Here is a 24056-nt window from a genome sequence, read left to right as displayed (position 1 = left end):
TTGACTCCAGGGACTTAGGACAATTTCTTTGTCAATGTTCTTAAATTAATAATGAATTTCAAGGGACAGTTATTAGATCTTAAAAGGTAACTAGAAATTAATAGGACAAAAAAGGTAACTAGGTCCTTAGTTATTTAGCTGCATAATATGTATGCACCATTCAGGTTCTCATTAAAGGATGATTTGTATATTTGGGGCCTTCATAAATGAGACTAACGCAGTGTCCTGGCAAACCAATCTAAAAATCTTCAGAGAATATTCACAATATTCTGATTATGAACCATAGCATGCAATTTTTATAAAAAATGATAATAAGCAATTTATTCAAGAATCAGTGTCATTCAAGAATCAGTGACTAAACACATATGTATCACAGTCACGAAGCTCGACTTTTTTTCACACGTGCTACTTTGGTAAAGTCTAAAAAGATCCTCCTTTCAATGGATGTGCAGCGAATTTTCTTGGAAAAGGGCAGTATTTAGCATGATACTGTTTGAAGGTGTGGGCATAATCTAAAAGATTTCCCTAATATTAGAAAAAGAATTCAGTTGAATTTTCCAACTCACAAAGAGTTCTGAAACCATAAAGATGCCTATACCTATACTGTAAGCACTTATATAAAGTTTACATGTTTACGATAAAGAGAAATATGTAGAACAAAACTAGAAAGTTGTGCTTTTTCCTTAACGGTAATACTACCAAGGGCTCTGTGTAGCAGCTTCCTCACCATGAGACTCTTTTCAGCTTTAAAAAGTACTATTTCTTCTTTAAATTTATTTAACTTAACATACAGTAAAATCCATCCTTTGGGTTATTCAGTTCTATGAGTTTTGACAAACATAGACCCATGATCTTTCAATCAATCAATACTCCATTTATTTAGTCAGGTATTCTTGATGTCTTTGATCATTATTTTGTAGGCTTCAGAATACAAATCCAGCACATATTTTGTTAGATTTATATATAAAAATTTACTTTGATTGTATTACAAATGGCGTCATTTTTCTAATGTCAGTTTTCAGGTGTTCATTGCCATTAAATAGAAATACAACTGATTTTATACTGACTTTGTATACTGCTACTGTGATAAAAATAAAATAATTTTAAAATAATTTTTATTTATTTAAAAATAAACTCTGTGATATTTTATCCATAGACAATCACGTTATCTGCAAATACGGCAAGATTTATTTCTTCTGTTGCAACTGTATGTGTATACCTTTACTTACATGTCTTGCCTTATTGCATTGGCTGGGATTTCTAGTAGGTCTTGAATACAAGTGGTAAGAGTGGACATCACTGCCTACTTCTCAGTTTTAGAGGTGAAACACTCATTCATTATGGGTATGATGTTAACTGTTTGATCTTTGTATATGCTCTTTATTAGGTTAAAGATGTTAATAGTTTGCTGAGGTTTTTAATCATGGCTGTTTGTTGAATTTTGTCAGTGCTTTTTCTGCATCTACTGAAATCATCACATGCTTTTCTTCTTTTGTCTGATTACATGGTAAATGACATTGATTGCTTTCTAAACATTGGACCAGTTTAGATGATTGTAATGTAATCTCCTGGATGACTGTAATGTAATCTCTTTCTAATGTATTACTGGATTCCATTTGCTAATATTGTGATAAAGATTTTTTTTGTGAAAGAAATGTTGGTCTGTAGCTTTCTTTTCTTATAACATTTTTGTTCAGTTTTGGTGTTAGGGCAAATTTGCCCTTATAGAATAAGGTAACAAGTATTATCTTCCCTTATATTTTCTGAAATAGAATGTACAAAACTGGTGTTATTTTTCCCCTAAATATTTAATACAATTTTCCAGTGAAACCGTGTGGTCCAGGAGTTTTCTTTAATGGAAGATTTAAAGTACGTGTCCTATTTTGTTAATAAACATAAAACTATTCAAATTATCACTTTCTTCTTGAATGGTTTTTGATTATTTGTGACTTTCAAGGAATTTGTTCATTTCACATACATTGTTAGATCTATGTACAGAGTTTTTGTAGTATTTCCTAATTACTATTATCCTCTAATACCTGTAGAGTCTTTAATGTTAGCTCTATTTCATTCCAAATTAGGTAATATGTGTCTTTCCTCTTTTTGTCTTGGTCAATCCAGCTAGAACTTTATCATTTTTTATTTACCTCTTCAAAGAACCAGCTTTTGGTTTCAATAATTTTCTCTACTACTTTCTCATTTTAAATTCCATTATTTATTGTCTCTATATGTATTATTTTCCCACTGTTTGATTTAGCTTTTATATGTTCTTCTTTTTCTACTTTCATTAGATGAATAGTTAAATTTACAGGCTTGAAACCTTTTCTTTCCCAACAAAAAAATTTATATCCATTAATTTTTTCCTCAGCACTGCTTTAGCTATCTTACACAAATTTTAGTAAGTTATATTTTCATTTTCTTTCAGTTCAAAATATTTGGTTCTTTCAAAGTATGTTTTATTTAAATTTGTGACATTTAATTTCCAAATGATTGTGGATGTCCCAGATTTGTAGTTTAATTTCATTTTGCTCAGAGGATATATTTTATACCATTTCAATTGTTTCAACATTCTTAAGGTTTGTTCTGTGGCCCCAGTAGTACTGCTAAGCCATATTGGAGCCTGGAAAATTCAGTAATACTATCTTCATTTAACATTTTTATATTTTGTTTATCATTGATTTTTTCATTAATTGTGAGCTTTTAATGTGTGGTATTAAAATGTTACTTATCTTAATTAGCGCTTGTCTTACCCTGCTTGGGCTGCTATAACAAAGTACCTAGACTGGATGGCTTAAGGAGCAAAAATTTACATTCTCACAGTTCTGGAGGCAGGAAGTACAAGATGAGGTTGCCAGCATGTCTGACTTCTCGTAAGGGTCTTCTTTCTGGCTTGCACTTGGCTACCTTCTCACTGTGACCCTCACATGACAGAAGGACAGGGAGAGAATAAGAGAGAGGATGACAGAAAGACAGGGGTGGCGGGGAGGGAGAGAGAAAGCGAGAGCGAGATCTCCTCTTCTTATAAGGCCACAGTTCTATTAGATTAGGACCCCACCTGTATGATCTAATTTAATCTTAACTACCTAAGACACTATCACCGATATAGTCACATTGGGGTCTAGAGTTTCAACATATGAAATTTGGAGAGGGGGCACAATTTGGTCCATAACAATTTTTTAGTGTCCCCTTAAATTCTGCATCTGGGGGAGGATCTCCCATGCCTCCTTGAGTCTTGCCACTGGGCCCAGGCTATAGTCTTAGTTTACTAGTGAACGTTCAGCATGCACTGAAAAGAAGAAGTATTCTGCTAGAGTTTTAAATTACTTGTTTAAAATGTCAATTATATCAAGTAGGTAGATAATTTTCTGCCTTTCCGTAGATTGCCTTTTCATTTTGTTTCTTGTTTGTCTCTTTTGCTGTGCAGAAGCCTTTTAGTTTGATGTCTAGTCCCACTTGCTGATTTTTTTCTTTGGTTGCTTGTGATTTTGGTGTCACATCCAAACAAGAAAAAAAGGTGCCTAGGTTAATGTCCGAGAAATTTTCTCCTATGCTTTTTTCTAAGAGGTTTATGGTTTCAGGTCTTATGTATAAATCTTTAATCAATTTAGGGTTAATTTTCATTAGTGGTATAAGGGTTCAATTATCCCAGCACCATTTATTGAAGAGACTATCCTTTCTCCATTAAGTATTCTTGACTCACTATCAAATGTTAGTTGATCGATATGCAGTGTTTTATTTCTGGGTTTTCTATTCTGTTTCATTGGTCTGTGTGTCATTTTTTATGCCCGTATCAAACTGTTTTAATTAGTATAGTTTTGTAGTATAATTTAAAATCAGGAAGTATAATGCTTTGCTGTTGTTTCTCAGAATTGCCTTGGCTATCTGGGCTCTTTTGTGGTTCCACAGAAATTTTAGGGTTTTTTTCCCCCACAGGTTTTGCAAATTCTTGCTGACTTTTTTGTATACTTTTTCTGTTGATTCCTGAAAGATGTGTATGCAAGTCTCCTTGTATAATTGTAGGTTTGTCTATTTTTCCTTTTAGTTCTAACAGTTTTACTTCATGTGTTTTGGAGTACTGCTTTTATGTGCATACAAGGACTGTTCTGTTTTCTTAATGAATTTACCCTTTTATCATTATATAATGTTCCTCTCTATGCCTATTAATTTTCCTTGTTCTGAAGCACATTTTGACATTAATATAGCCATTCACCCTCCTTTTAATTACATTGCTTAATGCATCTCTTTTAATATCTTTAGGGTTTTTTTAGTTGCTCAATTATTCTTTTTTTAAAAGTGTAGTTGAAACACAATGTTACATTAGTTTCAAGTGTATGACACACAGATTCAGCAACTCTCTACATTATGCTCACAAGTGTAGCTACCATCTGTCACCACACAACACTATTAAAATACAACTGACTATATTCCCTGTTGTACTTTTTAACTTCATGATTTATTCATTCCGTAATGGAAGCCTGTACCTGCCACTCCTCTTCACCCATTTTATCCGTCCTTCTATCCCCTGACACCCATCAATTTGTTCTCTGTACTTATGGATATTTTCTGTTTTTTTATTCATTTGTTTTATTTTGCTTAGATTCTACATACAAGTGAAATCATATGGTATTTTCCTTTCTTAGTCTGACTTATTCATTTAGCATAATACCTTCTAGTTCCATCCATGTTGTCACAAATAGCAAGATCCCATCCTTTGTTGTACCATCCTTTGTTATAGCTGCATAATATTCATATATATATATCAATATATATATGATCAATATATATATGATCGATATATAATCATCTTTATAAATGCTATACCATCCTTGGTTATAGCTGCATAATATTCATATATATACATATAAAATCATATTTATCCATTTATTGATGGACACAGGTTGCCTCCATATCTTGGCTAATGTAAATAATGCTGCAATAAACATAGGGGTGCATAGATCTTTTCAAATTAGTGTTTCTTTTACATTGGGTAAATACCCAGTAGTGAAATTACTGGATTGTATGGTACATCTTTTTAATATTTTGAGGAATTTCCATACTGTTTTCCACAGTGGCTGCACCAATTTATGTTTCTACCAACAGCGCATGAGAGTTCTTTTTTCTCCACATCTTCATCAATACTTGTTATTTCTTGTCATTTTGGATTTTAGCCATTCTGACAGGTGTAAACGATATTTCACTACAGTTTTTGATTTCCACTTCCTGGATGATTAGTGATGAGCATTTTTCATGTGTCTGTTCGCCATTTGTATGTCTTCTTTGGAAAAATGTCTATTCAGGTCCTCTGCCCATTTATTAATTGGATCATTTGTCTTTTTGACTGTTGAGTTGTATAAGCTCTTTACATATTTTGATATTAACCCTTTATTGAATATATTATTTGCAAATATCTTTTTCTATTCATTAGGTTGCCTTTATATTTTGTTGATGGTCTCCTTCACTGAGCAAAATCTTTTTATTTTTGTGTAGCCCAAATAATTTATTTTTGTTTTTGTTTCCCTTGTCTAAGGGGACGTAACTAGGAAAACACTGCAAAGGCCAATGTCAAAGACATTACTACCTATGTTTACTTCTATCAATTTAATGGCTTCATGTCTCTTATTTAGGTCTTTACTCCATTTTGAGTTCATTTTTGTATTACGGTGTAAGAAAGCGATCCAGTTTCGTTCTTTTGCATGTAGCTGTCCAGTTTTCCCAGCGCCATTTATTGAAGAGGCTATCTTTTCCCCATTGCATATTCTTCCTTCCTTTGACATAGATTCATTAACTATATTTGAATCCCTTAACTTTTAATTAATCTATATCATTATTTTTTAAATGAGCTTTTGTAGTCAAAATGTAGTTATTTCTTATCTTTTATCTAATCTGACAACCTCTGACTCCTAAAAGGAATATAAATGCCACTTATATTTAATGTAATTATTTTATCATCATAACTAATTTATTATTTAAATTATTAAATAGTAATTTATTATCATATAACATTAATAATATAATAATTAAAATTATTTTTTTTTCAGTTTGTCTCTTCTCCACTTATTACCCATTATACTCTTTGCCACCACCCTGCTATCATTTCTGCCTTCACCATCTGTTTTTATTTGTCTTCTAATGGATTATTTCAATATTTTAATATTTTTATGCTCGGGGCGCCTGGGTGGCGCAGTCGGTTAAACGTCCGACTTCAGCCAGGTCACGATCTCGCGGTCCGTGAGTTCGAGCCCCGCGTCAGGCTCTGGGCTGATGGCTCAGAGCCTGTTTCCGATTCTGTGTCTCCCTCTCTCTCTGCCCCTCCCCCGTTCATGCTCTGTCTCTCTCTGTCCCAAAAATAAATAAACGTTGAAAAAAAAAAAAAATTTAAAAAAAAAATATTTTTATGCTCAATTTTAATGTATCTATTGTCCTTTATATATGCCTGTTTAGCATTCACTACAAGCACAATAATATGCACACCTCAGTTTAACACTGTACATAGAGTTTGTTAACATTTTAAATAAAATGTAGGTGTCTTAAACCTATGGATTTCTACACTCCCAACTTTATGATATACTTGTCACATATCTTACATCTACATGCTTTGAACCCACCAAAAGGGTGTTCAAATATCTGCTTTCAAGAGTCCCGTGTACATTAAAAATCTTTACAGAAGAACATTCCATTATATTTACTCTGATATTTATGACTGCAGCTTTTTTGTTTTTTATTTTCAATAGGCTCTACACCCAGCATGGAGCCCAACACTGGGCTCAAATTCATGACCCTGAGATCAAGATTCAGAAACTTAACTGACTGAGCCACCCAGGCGCCCCTCAGTTGTTTTCTTTCTTCTTTCTTTCTTTCTTTCTTTCTTTCTTTCTTCCTACTGATACATTTACCTCTGATATTTTCTTTGTTCAGACTGCGAACTAGCTTGCGTTAGCATTTCTTTCAAAATAAATTTGGTGATGAAGTCTATTACTTTCTCTTGATCTGAGAATGTCTTTATTTTTCTTCAATTCCTGAAGGATATTTTCAATGGATATAGAATTCAGAGTTACTTAGTTTTAGAATTTTAAAAATGCATCCCTATATTCTGGCTTCCATACTGATGGAAAAACTATAGGTTTACAGAAAACGTACAGACTACCATCTCTCCGAAGAAGAAACTGCAGTGGCTACAGATGAGAAAGAACTCATATGCCATAGAATTAGTTCAGGAAAGCCTCTATATTAGTTTGCTAGGGCTGCCATCACAAAGCACCACAGATTTGGTGGCTTAAACAATATAAATTTACTTTCTCATGATTTGGGAAGCTAGAAGTCCAAGATCAAGGTGTCAGCAAGATTGGTTGCTTCCGAGGGCTGCTCCCTTGGGTTTGCAGATGACCATCTTCTCCCTGGGCTTTCCCACGGTCTTCCCTCTGTGTGTTTGTTTGAATCTCCCCTTCTTAGAAGGACACCAGTCATTTTAGATTAGTACCCACCCATGTGACCCCATTTTAACTTAATTTACCTCTTTAAAGACCCCATCTACAAATACATTTGCATTCTGAGGTACTGGGGGTTAGGACTTCAATATATGAATTTTGGAGGGTGGACATAATTCGGCTCATAACAGTCACTGAACAAACAGTAACAATAAAAACAATAATAACAGCAAGAATATGTTCCTGAATGGCATGTGTTATTTACCTTTGTTCACTTTTAACAGTTTTTCTGTACTGTTGATTCTCAGAAGTTTGATTATGATGTGTGTGGGCATGGTTTTTATTTCAATTTTCCTGGCTGGGGTTTGTTGAGAAATCCTTGGAATTGTGATGGCCATGAAAACCAGCAGCCCAGGAGCTTCATTTTGGCTTTATTTGACCCGATTCTGAGCTCATTCATCAAAAAGAGCCTTTTCCCAGAGGCAATTAGTTGATACCAGAGCTACCTGGAGACAGCCGTTGCAAACTGGGGCAAACAAGGAGCTGACCAAAACAACTTAAAGGAAAAAGTCATAGAAGGAGGCGTCCAAGGGGGGCTTTGAGAAGCTCTGACATATCCCAGGATATATAGGAAGCAGAGAGAAAGTGCAAGTTTATGCACATGCCCAGGAAAGACCCTTGAAGACTATTCTCCCATGTGTGGGTGACCTTCAGACTCTGCACAAGCAGGAAGTGAATGTTGAGGCAGGGTGGAAAAAACAAACTATCTGACCTGCGTTAATGGTATGCTCCCATGCCACACTGAGCCCTTCAGCACTGCTACAATTTAGTTCATTACTAAGACAATAAGTGATTATTACATTTGAGCAGTTATTAATTTCTCCTCCCACTGATTCTAACATTCTTACTTTAAAATATAGCTTTCATTATTACTTAGGAATGTAAAGGCCAACACATCAGAAGATAACTACCATTGAGAAGATTGTTTTCCTCACAGACTCCAAGAAGATGGGGTACACCATGCAATGAGTTAGGGGTGGGAGGAAGTACATGGGAAAATACCAGAGTTAGTCAGGAGCAGAGGGAGAGAGGGGAAATATGGGCAAGAGCATTTCTTGTGGATTTTTGGGAAGGAACTGGTAAGGTAGGGTATGTAGGCTTAGAATTGTCTGGTGGGAATAATTTCAGCATGCTCTAGGGCAGAAGGGACTGTCCTTTATTGTCTGGTACCTTGCTATTATAGGATGAATCATCTCCCCATGACCCACCAATTCATATGTTGAAGTCCAACCCCCCACTACCTCATTATGTGACCATATTTAGAGACAGGGTGTGTAAGGGGGTAACTAAGATAAAATGAGGTCATGTGGGTGGGCCTTAATTGAATATGACTGTCCTTATAAGAAGAAGAGTTTAAGAGACAGATACACACAGAGGGAATACCATGTGACAACAGGGACTAGATTGCCATCCACAAGCAAAAGAAAGCAAACTTGTTGAAATCTTGATTTTGGACTTCTAGCTTCCAGAATCATGAGAATATAAATTTCTGTTGCTTAAACGACCCAGTTGGAGTTATTCTGTTATGGTAGCCCAAGGATACTAATACAGCGACCCTGGGGTGATTATGGCAGGTGCAAAGTGCCCAGAGAGTGAGAGCCTGAAGAGGTGGTTGGGGATAGGGGCCCTGGATGGGTTGGTTTGCATTTGTAGGGTGAGCTGTTTTTTGTAGCTCTAGGAATTGGCTAACCCTGGAAGAGACAGTCTCTCCAGGGTCAGCAAGGCCCTCAGATATCAAAGCATCAGAATATGGAAAATAAAAGGCATGGTTCATCGAATTCTCTCTAGTTTAAAAAAAAATCAGAACAAAATCTTGAAAGCACAATAGTTTGAAGACATAAAAAAAAATAAAGAAGTCTTGTCAGTATACCTTACCATCTTAAACAAAAACCTTTTTATAAACCAAAATGATCTATCAAAAGATAACTATATTAGAGCATTCATTTCCAACTATTACTCCTTCCTAAGTACTATTTTTCTGCTACAAAATGACAAAAACGTCTATTTTGCACTAAATTATAGAAAATGCTTGGTCCAGATTAAATCTCAGATAAAATCACATTAAGTAGCTTGGGGACATGCCTTCATTTTTGATGTTAAAACAGAAACTGAAAAATCACATATATTCTTAGCATAAATATAAGTCCTGCTTAAAAAAAAATAGTCCCATGATATTCTATTTAAATCTGTGTTCTGTGAAATGGAGCATATATAGCTCAGAGGAAAGAAGAATTTATTTGAATTCCTGAATAGTTGGGTTCTTAGAGGACTGTAAAGGAGGAAGTTGGACTGGTGTGCGAGAGCAGGGTCACGGTGAGCTTAGAAATTCGAATTTTTGAGAATCCGTTAGAAATCTGAATTCTATCCTGGAGGCAATGAGAGTGACTGACAGATTTTAACAAAGTAGAGACTGGTCATATTTGTTTTTTTTTTTGTTTGTTTGTTTTGTTTTTGTAGTGTAGTCATGAAGAAGCAATTTATTTTTTTTTGTTTTGTTTTTTTGTTTTGTTTTTTTATATATATATGAAATTTATTGACAAATTGGTTTCCATACAACACCCAGTGCTCATCCCAAAAGGTGCCCTCCTCAATACCCATCACCCACCCTCCCCTCCCTCCTACCCCCCATCAACCCTCAGTTTGTTCTCAGTTTTTAACGAGACTGGTCATATTTGCATGTTAGAAAGTATAATCTGGTGGACAGTAGATAGTACTGGATGGTAGAGTTGAATAGATCGAAACCAGAAGTTTTTAAAATTCAGCAGGAAAAAAAATATGCCCTTAAATGAAATCGTGGTTGGACACATAATAATAATAAATAGGGCAGATAATTTGAAAAATATAAGGACACGCCCTAAATACTATTTTTTGACCAAATTAATACAGGGGAAAGAAGAGAGGAGAATGATTTGAGAATGACCGATCCCTAGACTACTAAGTGAGACCAGATGTCAATAATCCAAAAAGGGAAATATAGGCAAGGCAAGATATTTTGGAAGAAAACTGAAATTTACTTCTAAATAAGCTGATGTTGAGTTTCTCTGGAAAATATGTTTGCTCACTCAATTCATAAACCTGTTCTCCTTGCCTGCCTCTATTACAGAGGCTAAATCCAAATACTCAATTTTATTAGTCTCCCTAGCAACCAAGGTTACCACGTGACAATCACCTAGCCAATGGCATGGCCAAACACATTACCCTTTCCCATTTCTGCCTTCCTCCTACCTTGGATGTGAGATGTATAGAATCTCAACAGTCACTTTAAGAACATAAGGTGACAAGCATGAAGCAAATACCAAGGAAATCCCTTAGTCCTTGACTTTAATAGTATTAGAGTTGAAAATCTATGCCATAACTGTCCATCTCCTCTGTTTTCTTAAGTCACCTAGGAAAACTTGTCTCTTTTCTGGCATCCAAATGCATTCCTAACTCCACCCTCCACTTGATTAAGATTTCTGACGGTGATGTCTGGAAGACGTTGAGTGGGCTTCTCTGCCCCCATGTCTCAGATGCACGCCCATCGTCACCATCAGGACTGCATGAGACTGAAACCACTGATTCTGGTCAGCTGGAACTCTGTCTCAGGGCAGTCACTGTGAGTGTAGCAACCCAGGGACCAGGCTGTGTGGCATACAAATGCTAGTTTGGTTCTTAAACCCAAGGTCAGCTGGCTTCACCGAAAGTGTGCTGAGTGCCTTGTCCTCAGTGATTCCCATCTAGCAGGTTTGGAGTAAAGCCCAGAATCAATCACTCCTCTTTGTGATTCTGGTGACTGACTAGGGTTAGTCTATCATGATAGCATCTGAACTTGACTGGAAAGCATCATTTGCAAATTTAATGTTATATAATTTTACCTTATCTCACATTCCTACCATGTACAAAATGCAACTCCATCCATGTGCTAATCCTATTCCATGACACTTTATTCTTTTTCTCCGTTATTAATCCTCGTGCTGCTGTGTTTTCCTCCCAAAAGTTTAAATGTGCCATCAACCCTCATTCTGTTTGAAGAACAATAAATAAAACTCCTTGCACCCTCACCTTCAAAGAACATACTGTGTGATCCTACCTAAATAAATAGGTAGGATCCTACCTAAATGAATACTGGCTTTTTTTCTTTTTAATTTTTTTAATGTTTATTTTTTGAGAGAGAGAGAGAGAGAGAGAGAGAGACAGTGTGACAGGGGAGGGGCAAAGAGAGAGGGGTCCACAAAATCCAAAGCAGGCTCCAGGCTCTGAGCTGTCAGCCCAGAGCCCCATGCAGGTGCCCCATGCAGGTGGGGCTCGAACCCACGAGCGGTGAGATCAATATACTGGCTTTTTCTAACAACAGACTAATTCCTTTGCAATTGTCCCAAGGGATGGCATCCTTTCCCAATGCCCCATAAAACACAAGGCCTACAATGAAAGTTGCCACTCTTCTAAATCCCCAGTGTCGATTCATTTGTTCTTCCATGTGTAGAAATATCTTGGCTCCTAACACACAACTTACTTCCCTAGATCTAGGTTCATGAATCCATATTCATGGAAGACTTCAGTTTGGGATGTCAAAATCTTCTCTAGCCCCACACCTAGTAATGTTGTGTAAATTTAAGAGCCATGTGAAAAGGTTAGCCGATAACTTAGCTTTAAAATTCATGCCTCATCTTCAGTAAACTTTACTTCCCCACCACCTCAAAGACAATATGGTTATAATATTATCTGGAACTATCGTCTTAGAAATTGCAGACACCAATATTTTTTTACTTGACCACAACCTTTCATTGAACGTCCAACTGGCTGATGCTCTCACTCCTGTGACCACTGCTTTTTCACTTCTATAGTGATTTTATAGAGCTCTTTTAATGGCTTACTAAAACCCTGGCATTTGTCTTCTGAATATTTATCATGGCCCATCTACATTGGCCTTTGTCCCAGTATATGGATCACAGGTAATTAAGGAAATGGCTTTGGTTCCCAGGTCCAGAGATGCAGAGAAAGGTCATATCTGAAATGATAGCAGAGTCCTATTACAGGCGATGTCAAGTCCCAGGCACAACCCCAGCATGCTCCTGTGTACGTCTGTAATGCAAACAAAGCTTCAGAGCAGCGGCCAGTTCCTAATTTTCCTTGCAGTGAGGCAAGTCCAGCCAACAGCTGACCTCATTCCTTATTTTCTTTCGGGTTGATTAAGCTAGCCTGAGCAATAAATAGGACTAGCTGGGGATCATTTAGTTTGGCAGACCTCAGTTTCTGCAGAAACTATAAAAATGGGATATATAAAGATACTGCTAAAATGATCACAGTTAGGGACTAGCTGCCTCAATAAAAATCAAGCATAAACTGGCTGCTCTCTGGACCCGGGAATACCATGCAGGGTACCAGAAGAGAGAGCATTAAGGGAGACTGAGTGGTACAGTAGTCAATAGTTGAGTCTGTGCTGCTTGTAGTCAACAGTGTGTTCTACACTGATACATTGCTGCCCTTCTGTTAAAGCCAATAAACGTTATCTTCTGTTGGCGAAAAGACATTAAGGTTCATACTTCAATTATTTACTTCTAGGAACAGGTGGAGGTTACCATCCGCTCCTTTCAAGTTCTGCAATTCAATGTATCTATATTTCAATTTATCATATAGTGATTTCTTACCTAATATAGACTGAGAGCTGATAATATAAAGATGAAAAAAAAATTTTATGTGTTCCAGTGTGGAAGGGGCTGCCATTGGCTCCTATAAAACCCTACCATGGTCCAAGTGGCAAGAGACACATTCTTATAAACACTCTTATCAGACCAGCAGAACTGCTGTTCAAAATCCAAGCCTAATACAGACAGCCTTTATCAAGATTCCTTGGTCTCCTTTTGGGTAGACCAACTCATCTTTGCTGTTCTTGAAATATAATTTACCACAACTACCATACTTTGTACAAAATTAGAATTTAGAAGCCTCTCTACAAAAATAGCTATCTTTATTATGCTATATCATACTACAGTATAATAACATTTAAAAAGGAAAAAAGATCTATCAACTACCTATGATCATATACATATGATTCTTGTTTGAATATTAGACTAAATTAATTTTATCCTGACCAATGGATAATTTTAACATTAAACTGTTCTATTGAGACCAATGTGCATGGTGAATTGAATATTATTCAGTTAATATAATCAAATGACCAATAATGGATAATTTTTTTAGACCTGATATATGTGGCTTATTGATCGAGTTGTTTGTCTCAAAAGAAAATAGATTATAGCTAATATCTCTCTCCATTTGTGTCTTTCAGTGGAAAAGTCAAGTCAATTCCCCAAGAAGACAATTTCAACCTTATGGAGGCCAGCTTTCACATAGTCTCCTAGAAGGCGGGAAGCTCTCCTGGTGATTTAACTGGCCGGTTTAATTTTGTAACATTGCTACAAAGTTTCAAATCTGACACTAAATTACCCCTTTAGCTCTCTATAGCATCAGAATCTGTGGGAAAATAGACTATTTTCACTTCTAGCATAAACCTAGACATTGTTATACAATGTAAAATAGCCCACTTTAAAACATCGGGCCAAAAAAAAAAAAAAAAAAAAAAAAAAACAAAGAAAGAGCAGATGAAAGTCATTACACAATGTTTAAATTGCACTGAATTTATATACACAATAAGGATCAAAATGAGAAAAAGTTCTTACCATTTGCAGGCAAACAGCCTGAACTGAAAGATATATCATCAATAGCTATGACTTCATCTTGTTCAGGAGTTGAAACTATTTGACCTTGAAAAACAACCTGCACAAGAAAAACAAGATGAAAGCACAAAGCAAGGAACATCACTGTCTCGAAGTCTTACAGCACAGAGCCTACCAATAAAAAACTTATCACTTCCTAGAAGCATTTTGGTGACCATTCCAATTCCAAGTGGAAAGAGATCTAAGCATACACTCTTAAGGACAAGAAAATGTAGTCGTCCATGCATCTCAAATAGTATACACCAGCTCTTTAGTATTTACCAGATCTTGGACCCAGCTGCCTCTTGATCTCTGGTTTTTCGCCATTTTGCAACTGTGTCCCATTTCCACTTCTGGTTCTCTAAATTTTGCTCACAGACTTGGATGTCCTTGTGCTATATCCTCCTGTGCATTTTCTGCTATTATATAAACAAAACTTGGGACAGTGACTGGAGATGGTTGTTCAGCGACTTCTTATTAAAATGAGTGAACGTGATACTGGGACATGAAGGCAACCCAAGTATGCACCAAGAGGAAATACTCTGGTATAATAAATCTGAGAACCTTAGAAAGAAACTACTCTCCAATTTCCTAGTTACTTAAATCCGTTGAAAATTGGTGTGTGGGTGGAGAGTTTTATCCCAACCTCACTAATGAATACCAATGTTTGAGTCTTAATCCATGGATGCATTAAACTTGTGGGCATTGTTTAGCCTTGTTTATGACATAAACATCTTATTGTTTCAAAATGTCAGCACTGTTTTTTAACTTAACCATTAGTCTGCATACAGTGAATACAACTGACCCTAGTAGATCATTTTGCTGTGGTGCATTCTCTTTTCTTTCCTATACAACATGATGTACTGATATATTTCCTTTCAAACCAGATGTACTAGACTATTAAAAATATGATGTGAAACACCCACAACCTATCGAGTAATGTGTCAATATGTAGCCCTAAGAAAGTCAACTTTTCTTCACATAAAACAGAATGACCACGTGACTACTTGTAAAGCAGGACCATGTTGGAAAAGACCTATCAAAGATTGCTGCGTAGGCAAAATCATCCACTTGGTATCTAAAAAGGTGAGCTCTGGTTATACATTTGAAATAGAAAATTTTGAGCAAAAATAAATAGAATGGGAAAAGTACTTGGCAAACAGTAGTAACCAACTCCAAATGTTTTTTTCACTCCAGATTTGTGTGATCTCTGGTAGAGACTAGATCTTTTGGGGAATACATATATGCAAGTAGGTTAAGTGTGACTAACCTTATACCACATCTAGAAGACAAGAGTTACAAAGAGTTTAGTCTCAAGGTTTATTTGTAGCACCCAGCAGATCGTTTGCAAAATCCCTTCATAGTACATTAGTATCAGAATCATGAGTACAATGGGAGAGTTTTGCAAGCATACTAATTGATACTTTCTCAGTATGTATTTTTTCTCACTACTTCCAGAATTCTCTGTAAACCCAACTCCTAGGTTTGTAGTTTTAGTCATTCTTTGACAGTTTCTAAAAATTTAGTTTGTAGATTCCATTTGGAAAGAAAATTAGTGGATTTTCTTTTCCAACTTAATGCTTGAACATTATTTCTGATGTTAATATAGTTTTGGTTACTAGATTTTGGCTACTATTTGTTTTCAATGTTTATTTATTTATTTTGAGAGAGACAAGGTTGGGGCAGGGGGGTAGGGGCAGAGAGAGATGGAGAGAGAGAATTCCAAGCAGGCTCTAGCTTTCAGCACAGAGACCAATGTGGGGCTCGAACCCATGAACCATGAGATAATGACCTGAGCTGAAACCAAGAACCAGATGCTTCACTGACTGAGGCACCCAGGTGTCCCTGGGCTACTCTTCATCATGGAATAATCTTATTTTGGTATTGGTGTAAGATTCAATGAATGACTTTAGTTACGTGAATTTAAGAGTTACACTTCAACCATTTTGCATCCCTTTTGTGACCTAATTTATAAACATTTAAAATCATGTTGCAATTTTGCTTTGGTGTTTCATAAAAAGCTGTTTCAGAGGGTAAGAAAGGAAAAAAAAAAGACTGCTATATAGGAATGGTTTTATGTGAGGGCAGTAGAGCATAGTGATTAAAGTACGTATTTGGAACTAGACTAATTGGGTTCAGATCCCAACTATACCACTTAATAACAACAGGACCTTGGAGAAGTTATTAACATCTCTGTACCTCAGTTTTCTTCTTTGTAAAAATGTACTGATAAAAAATAATAAGTTTTTACCTATATGAAAAGATTTTCAAGGACAAATGAATTATTACATGTATATCAGCATTTGGTATATAGTTCACATTAAATAAGTATTAGCTGTTATTGTAACACAGTTATTAAAGTATTTAAGTATTAAAGTATTTAAGTAATAAAGTATTTATAAAATATTTATAAAGTATTAAGTATCACATGAATGTTTATAGATTTCCCGTTGGATACATTCCTTTGTTTTTGCCAAACTAAGAACACACCTGTAGCAGCCATATTTAAAGAGAGAAACAAACATTAAGTGTTAACTCATCACCAGTCTCTTCCTTCTTTCTCCACACTCTCCCCACAAACCCATCAATCTTCAGGGTTTCAACTGTCACCCAGGCTGATAAAACACAAATTTATATCCCAAAAGTCAACCTCCCCCCTGAGCTCTCTGCGCATATCTCCACAGACTTCTGGACATTTTTACCAGATGACACAAAGTCACTTCTAAATCACAATGTTTTGGGGCGCCTGGGTGGCGCAGTCGGTTAAGCGTCCGACTTCAGCCAGGTCACGATCTCGCGGTCCGGGAGTTCGAGCCCCGCGTCAGGCTCTGGGCTGATGGCTCAGAGCCTGGAGCCTGTTTCCGATTCTGTGTCTCCCTCTCTCTCTGCCCCTCCCCCGTTCATGCTCTGTCTCTCTCTGTCCCAAAAATAAATAAACGTTGAAAAAAAAAATTTAAAAAAAAATCACAATGTTTTTCCCCTCAAACTGGACGTGTCCCTGACTCCTTTTCTCTGACAATGGCACCAGAAGACTGCCACTTTTCAATGCTCAGAACTCCAAAGCGACTTGCAGAACCACTTTCTCTTCCAGCCACAGCTCCAGTCCATCAACACCTGTTAAGCTTTAAGCCCTCTCTCCACTCCATTCCTACTTCTACTCCTGTATCTTCACACCTGATCTAATGAAAAGGCTTTTAAATTACCTTCTCGCCTTCAATTCTCTCCATCAGTTTGCAATTATGTATATTTGTTTGGTTCAATTAAATTATATGTTAATTCTGTCTAACTGAAGTAAAGTTAGAGGGAAAATTGGCTGCCATTTGAGCCCACTGGTCCAGCAAGAGGAAATGTTTTTCTTAGGGAGAACATTATTTCTCCAAATGTAGGAAATTCACCATTGGGTCTGTGTAGCTATAAAACATAAGACCTGGGGCGCCTGGGTGGCGCAGTCGGTTAAGCGTCCGACTTCAGCCAGGTCACGATCTCGCGGTCCGGGAGTTCGAGCCCCGCGTCAGGCTCTGGGCTGATGGCTCGGAGCCTGGAGCCTCTTTCCGATTCTGTGTCTCCCTCTCTCTCTGCCCCTCCCCCGTTCATGCTCTGTCTCTCTCTGTCCCAAAAATAAATAAACGTTGAAAAAAAAAATTAAAAAAAAAAAAACATAAGACCTATCGGGCATAACTTGATACTCTAGTTAAATATATTTAAACAGAAAGACATTCCAGAGATTTTGGCTGGGATCCTGAAAAGAAGGATGGGTTGAACTAGCTCAAGAAAGTGGAACCTCGAGATCATGTTTTTTAAAAAGCCAGAGATGTGGTTGGAAGCCATATTTGCGTATGATAGCTGTATTTCTAAGAAAAGTGATGCCTACCATTCCTTGTTTTCCTCAAAACTTTGGCAAATACGTTTTTCCAAACATCTACCTCATTTTAACTGTTTTAGGGGAAATCAAGAAAGAATAGCAAACTAGCATATAATGAAGTTAGAAGTTGGGCAACATCACAGAAGTCAAGTATGGCCTGCACTGGTCCAATAGTAAATAAGACACAAATTGCTTTCACGCGAAACATTTTAAGAGAAGATGGCCTCTGAGGGAGGCAAGGGGTCAGCGCTCAAGCCACTTGATTTAAATTCTCGATGAAACTTTGACAGTAGCGAAATAACAGACATAAACTGACTTGAATGACACTCGTAACTACATGAACAGAAACTCTTGTAGTTGTATTTATTGTATTAGACTTTTCTTAATTAGTAGTGTACATTCAATATAATTATCAAACGTGTGAAACAGAAAAAGATGAAAGTAATTTTTCACCATCATGTGTTCACATAGTAAATGTTTTTTTTTCTTTTTTTTTTTTTTTTGAGAGAGAGAGAGAGCACGCACAAGTGAGCAAGGGGCAGAGAGAGAGAGAGAGAGAGAGAGAGAAAGAGAGAGAGAGAGAGAATCCCATGAGGTGCAGAGAGAGAGGGAGAGAGTGCAGAGCCCAGAGTGGGGCTCGAGCTTACCCGATGTAGGGCTCGAACTCACAAACCCTGAGATCATGACCTGAGCCAAAGTTGGATGCTTAACCGACTGAGCCACCTAAGTGCCCCAATATTCTTAAATTAGAAGGTAAAATGCCTCAGTTATGCTTTAGAAAAGTTTGCGAGTAGAAATTTTTTTCAGTTAACGATTTGTATCTATTTTTATGAATAACTTCTCTTCTGTCTGTGTTAATAAAATGTACTATTTCTGAATAGGGCACTGCTAAACACCCTTTGGCGTGTCTAAATGGAATATCAAAGAACTGACAAGCAGATAATTGCATATGAAAAATGTTGCAGCATTTTTTAAAATTCAGGCAGTAACTTCTCATTTACTTTAAGAATCCAAACATTCAACTTGAAAGCCACGGTCAGGGATGCACTTAGTGGTGCAGTATTCCTTCCTTCCTACCCATAAAACTAATACTTAAGCTCTTTTCAAGAACAAAGAAAAGGAGCGTGAGAGAAGGTGTCACTTGCATCTGAGCCCACATTTCTGCTACAGGTTGAGCGTGGTTTATTCTTTGCTCCTGCAAATATTTTAGGACAATAGCAGAATTAACTGCTTAAGTCTACAATTTTGAGTAATGCAATTGCAGTCAATCAGCAGAATAATGTTTAATAATGTTTTATCCAACACAGCAGACAAAGGAATGCTTAATGAATCACATGCAACGTATTTAACCAAATCTAGAAGTTGGATTTTTTTTCTCTTATAAAGCCTTGTAATGCTTTAATATGATAAAAAAAAATTTTATCATGGCTCAGTGAGTAAATGATTGAGATGTGAAATCACACTATACTGGGTTCTAATCTGGATGTGATTTAATAGGCTATTGCACTCTCTAAAGCTCATAATCCTCATGTAAACAGTGGGGTATATTATAATTTGGATTCAGAGGACTGCCATGAAGGATCAATAAAATAATATACACAAAGGACTACGTAGTGCTTTACACATAGTAAGTGCTCAGTAAATACTAGATGTCATTATTCCTTAAGCACCTTCTGAAATTTTCTTCGATGCTGCTATCTTTGTTGACTAAATGCATAAACACCGTTCTTTGTTTATGTAGCAGTATTCCCTCAGAAATGAACGTGCTTCAATTTTATTAAGGGATGAACTTAGTACTTTACAGATAAAGGTGATAAAGCCCTCACATGGCAGCTAGATCCAGAGGCTTTTTCAAAGGAGGGTTTTTTTTTTTAATGTTATTTATCTTGAGAGAGAGACAGAGAGAGCATGAGCAGAAGAAGGACAAAAGAGAGACACAGAATCTAAAGTAGGCTCCAGGCTCTGAGCTGTCAGCACAGAGCCTGACATGGGGCCCGAACCCACGAACTGAGAGATCATGACCTGAGCAGAAGTCGGACGCTTAACCGACTGAGCCACCCAGGCGCCCCCAGAGTTTTTTTTCAGAAACCCCTGCTAAGTGAGGGTCCAGCTGAAACTAAAGTCTCTTACATGGACATTTCTAAAGGAAAAGCACGAATGGCTTTAAAACTGTCAGAGGCAGCACGGAGAAGACATTGCAGAAAACAGAAGAATTCTCAGAGGCTTGTAAACTGACGAGGCAGCAGATATTGTCTGGAGATGCTGATTACAAAATGCCCTCAAATAAGCCTCTTGCTAAAGCTGTTCAGGACCAAGCTTTGAGAGGGTGTCGGGCAGCATGAGACACACAGCACATCTCTGTGGCTCAGCTAAAAAAAAGCATGTGAACCTCTGCTTCCCTGCTGACAGGAGAGAACTAAAACATACCTGCCATCTTAAGGACTGGTGTAGCCCAAGGATCCCCAGAGAGTCATACGGCTTCCCAAGTTTTACAAAGCCTCTAAGGTAGAGGCACTGTTTTCATATCAGCAATAAAGTATTTTGGCAAACAAGTTAATATATTGCACATGCATCTGCTTTCGTTGGAGCCACTGCTGTATTTTAAAGCACTCAAGTGAATAACCACACTGCCTCAGCTCCAGCTGAATGGCCCTGGAGGTGATATATTTGGGAGTTTTAAGTTTTATATCTAGTGGCTACACATATTTAATCATCAACCCCTGCAATGTGCCATTTGGGAACGGATAGCTGTGAAAAACGAGGAAGTTGTTTTAAAAGGTTTAACGCTCAAGACTCAGCAGGTTCCAACTCTAGCCAACATCCAAATAAATCTCTGTTGGGCTACTCACTAGTAAAGACCCTGACCTTCAGTTAGAGACAGAGATAAGAAGGCACAAAGCTTGGCGAAGATAGGTTAAGACTCTTTTACCATCCACTCTGTTTCAAAGTTGGAAAATATGTGTAAATGCTGACAAGGTTCATACACAGACAAAATTCCATTTCTGCCATTCAGGTGTATATGGGCACACAGGCAGAAGGGACTTCAGCAAGTCCATCCTTTAGCATCTAGACAGTGTGACTCAATCCCCTCAAAAGCACTCTTGGCTCTATTCTGTTGCTTTGTTGTTGTTGTTGTTGTTGTTGTTGTTGTTGTTGTTGAGAGAAGACAGAGAGCCATAGGGGAGTAGGAAGAGAAGTGTTAAGAAATAAACTAGAAACTTCTCTAGTGGTTAATGACACCTGAACATCCACGACAAATTAGATGCATTATTGGTACTCAAGGCTCTCATTCTGCACACACACCCTCAAAGCCAGGAACACATAGTTTCTCTTCCACATGCCTAACAAAAATCTTCTCCTTGCAAACCATTTATCAGATAAGGGGTTAATACCCAAAATACATAAGAAACTCATACAACTTGAAAGAAAGAAAGAAAGAAAGAAAGAAAGAAAGAAAGAAAGAAAGAAAGAAAAGATCCCCCCCCCAACACACACAAATAAAATGGTTAGAGAACATCACTGGAAAGATACAGACATCATTTCAAAGAACACATACAAATGTCCCAACAGGTACATGAAAAGATATTCAGCATCACTTATCATCAGGGAAATGCAAATCAAAACCACAATGAGATATACTTCACACCTCTTAGAATGGCTGTTATCAAAAAGACAAGAGATAATGTGTTTACAGGGGTGTAAAGAAACAGGAACCTGGGGCGCCTGGGTGGCGCAGTCGGTTAAGCGTCCGACTTCAGCCAGGTCACGATCTCGCGGTCCGTGAGTTCGAGCCCCGCGTCGGGCTCTGGGCTGATGGCTCGGAGCCTGGAGCCTCTTTCCGATTCTGTGTCTCCCTCTCTCTCTGCCCCTCCCCCGTTCATGCTCTGTCTCTCTGTGTCCCAAAAATAAATAAACATTGAAAAAAAAAATTAAAAAAAAAAAAAAGAAACAGGAACCCTAGTTCACTGTTGGTGGGAATGTAAACTTGTGCAACCATTATGAAAAACAGTATGGAAGTTCTTCAAAAAATTAAAAATAGAACCACCATATGATCCAGCAGTCCCTTCTAGGTATATAATCAATGGAAATGAAATCACTATCTCAAAGACATATCTACACTCTCATATTTATTGAAACATTATTCACAGTAGCCAAGACATGGAAACAACCCAAGTATACATCAACAGATGAATGGATAAAGAAAATTTAGTGTATACATACAAAGGAATAATTTAGCCAAGAAAAGAAGGAAATCCTGTCATTTATGACAATTTGGCTAGACTTTGATGGTATTATGCTAAGTGAAATAAGTCAGAGAAAGACAAATACTCTATGATTCACTTATATATGGAATCTATAAAAGCCAAATTCATAGAAACAGAGAGCAATTTTTTTGAGAGAGAGAGACACAGAGGGAGAAAGAGAGAATCTTAAGCAGGCTCCACGCCCAGTACCAAGCCCACCATGGGGCTTGATCTCATGACCCTGAGATCATGACCTGAGCTGGAATCAAGACTCAGATGCTTAACTGACTGAGCCACCCAGGTGCCCCCCAAAAGAGTTGTTTTTAGTTGGAAGGGTCTGCATGGTGTGGGAAATGGGGAAACGCTGGCCAAAGGGTACAAACTTCCAACTATAAAATGAGTAGGTTCTGGGTATCTTATAAGCAGCATGGTGAATATAGCTAATAATACTTAAGAGAATAGAAAGTTGTTAAGAGAATAGATCTTAAATGTTTTTACTGCATGAAAAAAAATTGTCATTATGTGATGTTGATGGATATGTTAACTAACTTTATTGTGGTAATCATGCCATACTGTAGGTTTATCAAATTATCACATTATACACCTTAAACTTACACATATATCAATTATATCTCAATAAAGCTGGGAGAAAAGTCTTTTCTTTACATGTACTAAGAACATTCCCTGAATCCCACCTAGTGCATCCTGAGTGTCCCAAGTGAGTCTTTGTTAAATTAATGAATTGGTCATTCACAGGAAGACTTAACTGCCTAATGGCTTAACATACCCTGCCCAACACACACCAATATACCTGACTTCAACAGAGTGCAAAGTTCTAATGACAGAATTGTGTTTCCAACCATACTGTTCCTCTGAAGGCTTATCATCTGCGTGTCATTTAACCATCCACTAAGTGATTTTCTTTGATCCTCTTTGGATCCCCATTTAGTTTACAAAAGCCTGAAATTTCAAACTCCAGGGAATTTATGACAGATCAATTAAGAAAATGTACCATTCTCATATCTAACAATACAATTTTGTAGTAGAAATCCTGCTCATTCTCCCATCCTTCCTCTTAGCCACTCAAAATAACTGAAGTTAAAATTCAATCCAATTCAATCCCTATTCTTAAGCAAGTGCTAAATCCATCACATATCAGATGATTTTCTACTCTGTATCAAAACTATAAAATTGATTACTATACTATTCAAATAATAGATTATAAAGGAAACCTGCTTTAGCCGAGTTGGCTAAATTGGCCTGCAAACCAGGTTTAAAAAGCAAATTCATTCAGAATAAAATGCTTTAAGATCCTGTTTTTAATGGGAAATTTTTCTTGGCTTTCCCAAATGTAAAAATATGCAATGCTTTACCAAGAACTCTGGTAATAATCATTAGATTATAATTTCCACCATACATAAGTTTTATTAGGCTGCATAAATAAGTTTGTCTTTTATGGGCTTGCTTAGGCTTTCACTCTCAAAATTATTTTGGAAAATAAAGGCTGTATTGAATAATTTGAGACTAACCATGAAATGAATATGACAATTATTCTACTTCAACAGCATTTGGAATTAGTACTTAAATCAAATAGTCTATTTCCTCATTACACAATATAACCCCCTTCTCTCAAAAGCATGAGAGAAGTCGAGAAGACAAGTAATTCTTAAGAATAAAATGAAAAGAAAGAGAAGGTTGGAATAGTAAGAGAAATATCATTAAAAATTTATATTTTACTGAAATATTAGTATGTTAGTATGTATCAACTCTA

General features: G+C 36.9%; 1 protein-coding gene across 1 annotated transcript in view; it reads right to left on the bottom strand.

The window, feature by feature from the left end:
- Positions 1–24056, bottom strand: part of MALRD1 (MAM and LDL receptor class A domain containing 1) — a 794572-nt gene that overhangs the window by 713041 nt on the left and 57475 nt on the right. The window contains exon 6 of the mRNA XM_047066301.1: positions 14144–14240. Coding sequence (XP_046922257.1) covers positions 14144–14240 — 97 coding nt within the window. The remainder of the gene's footprint in view (positions 1–14143; positions 14241–24056) is intronic.

This window comes from Lynx rufus, unplaced genomic scaffold (genome assembly GCF_022079265.1).
Source record: "Lynx rufus isolate CCGP_SWC_20201006 ecotype Redwood Valley unplaced genomic scaffold, mLynRuf1.p SCAF_7, whole genome shotgun sequence".
Taxonomy (NCBI): domain Eukaryota; kingdom Metazoa; phylum Chordata; class Mammalia; order Carnivora; family Felidae; genus Lynx; species Lynx rufus.
This window is presented reverse-complemented; position numbering and strand designations above follow the sequence as displayed.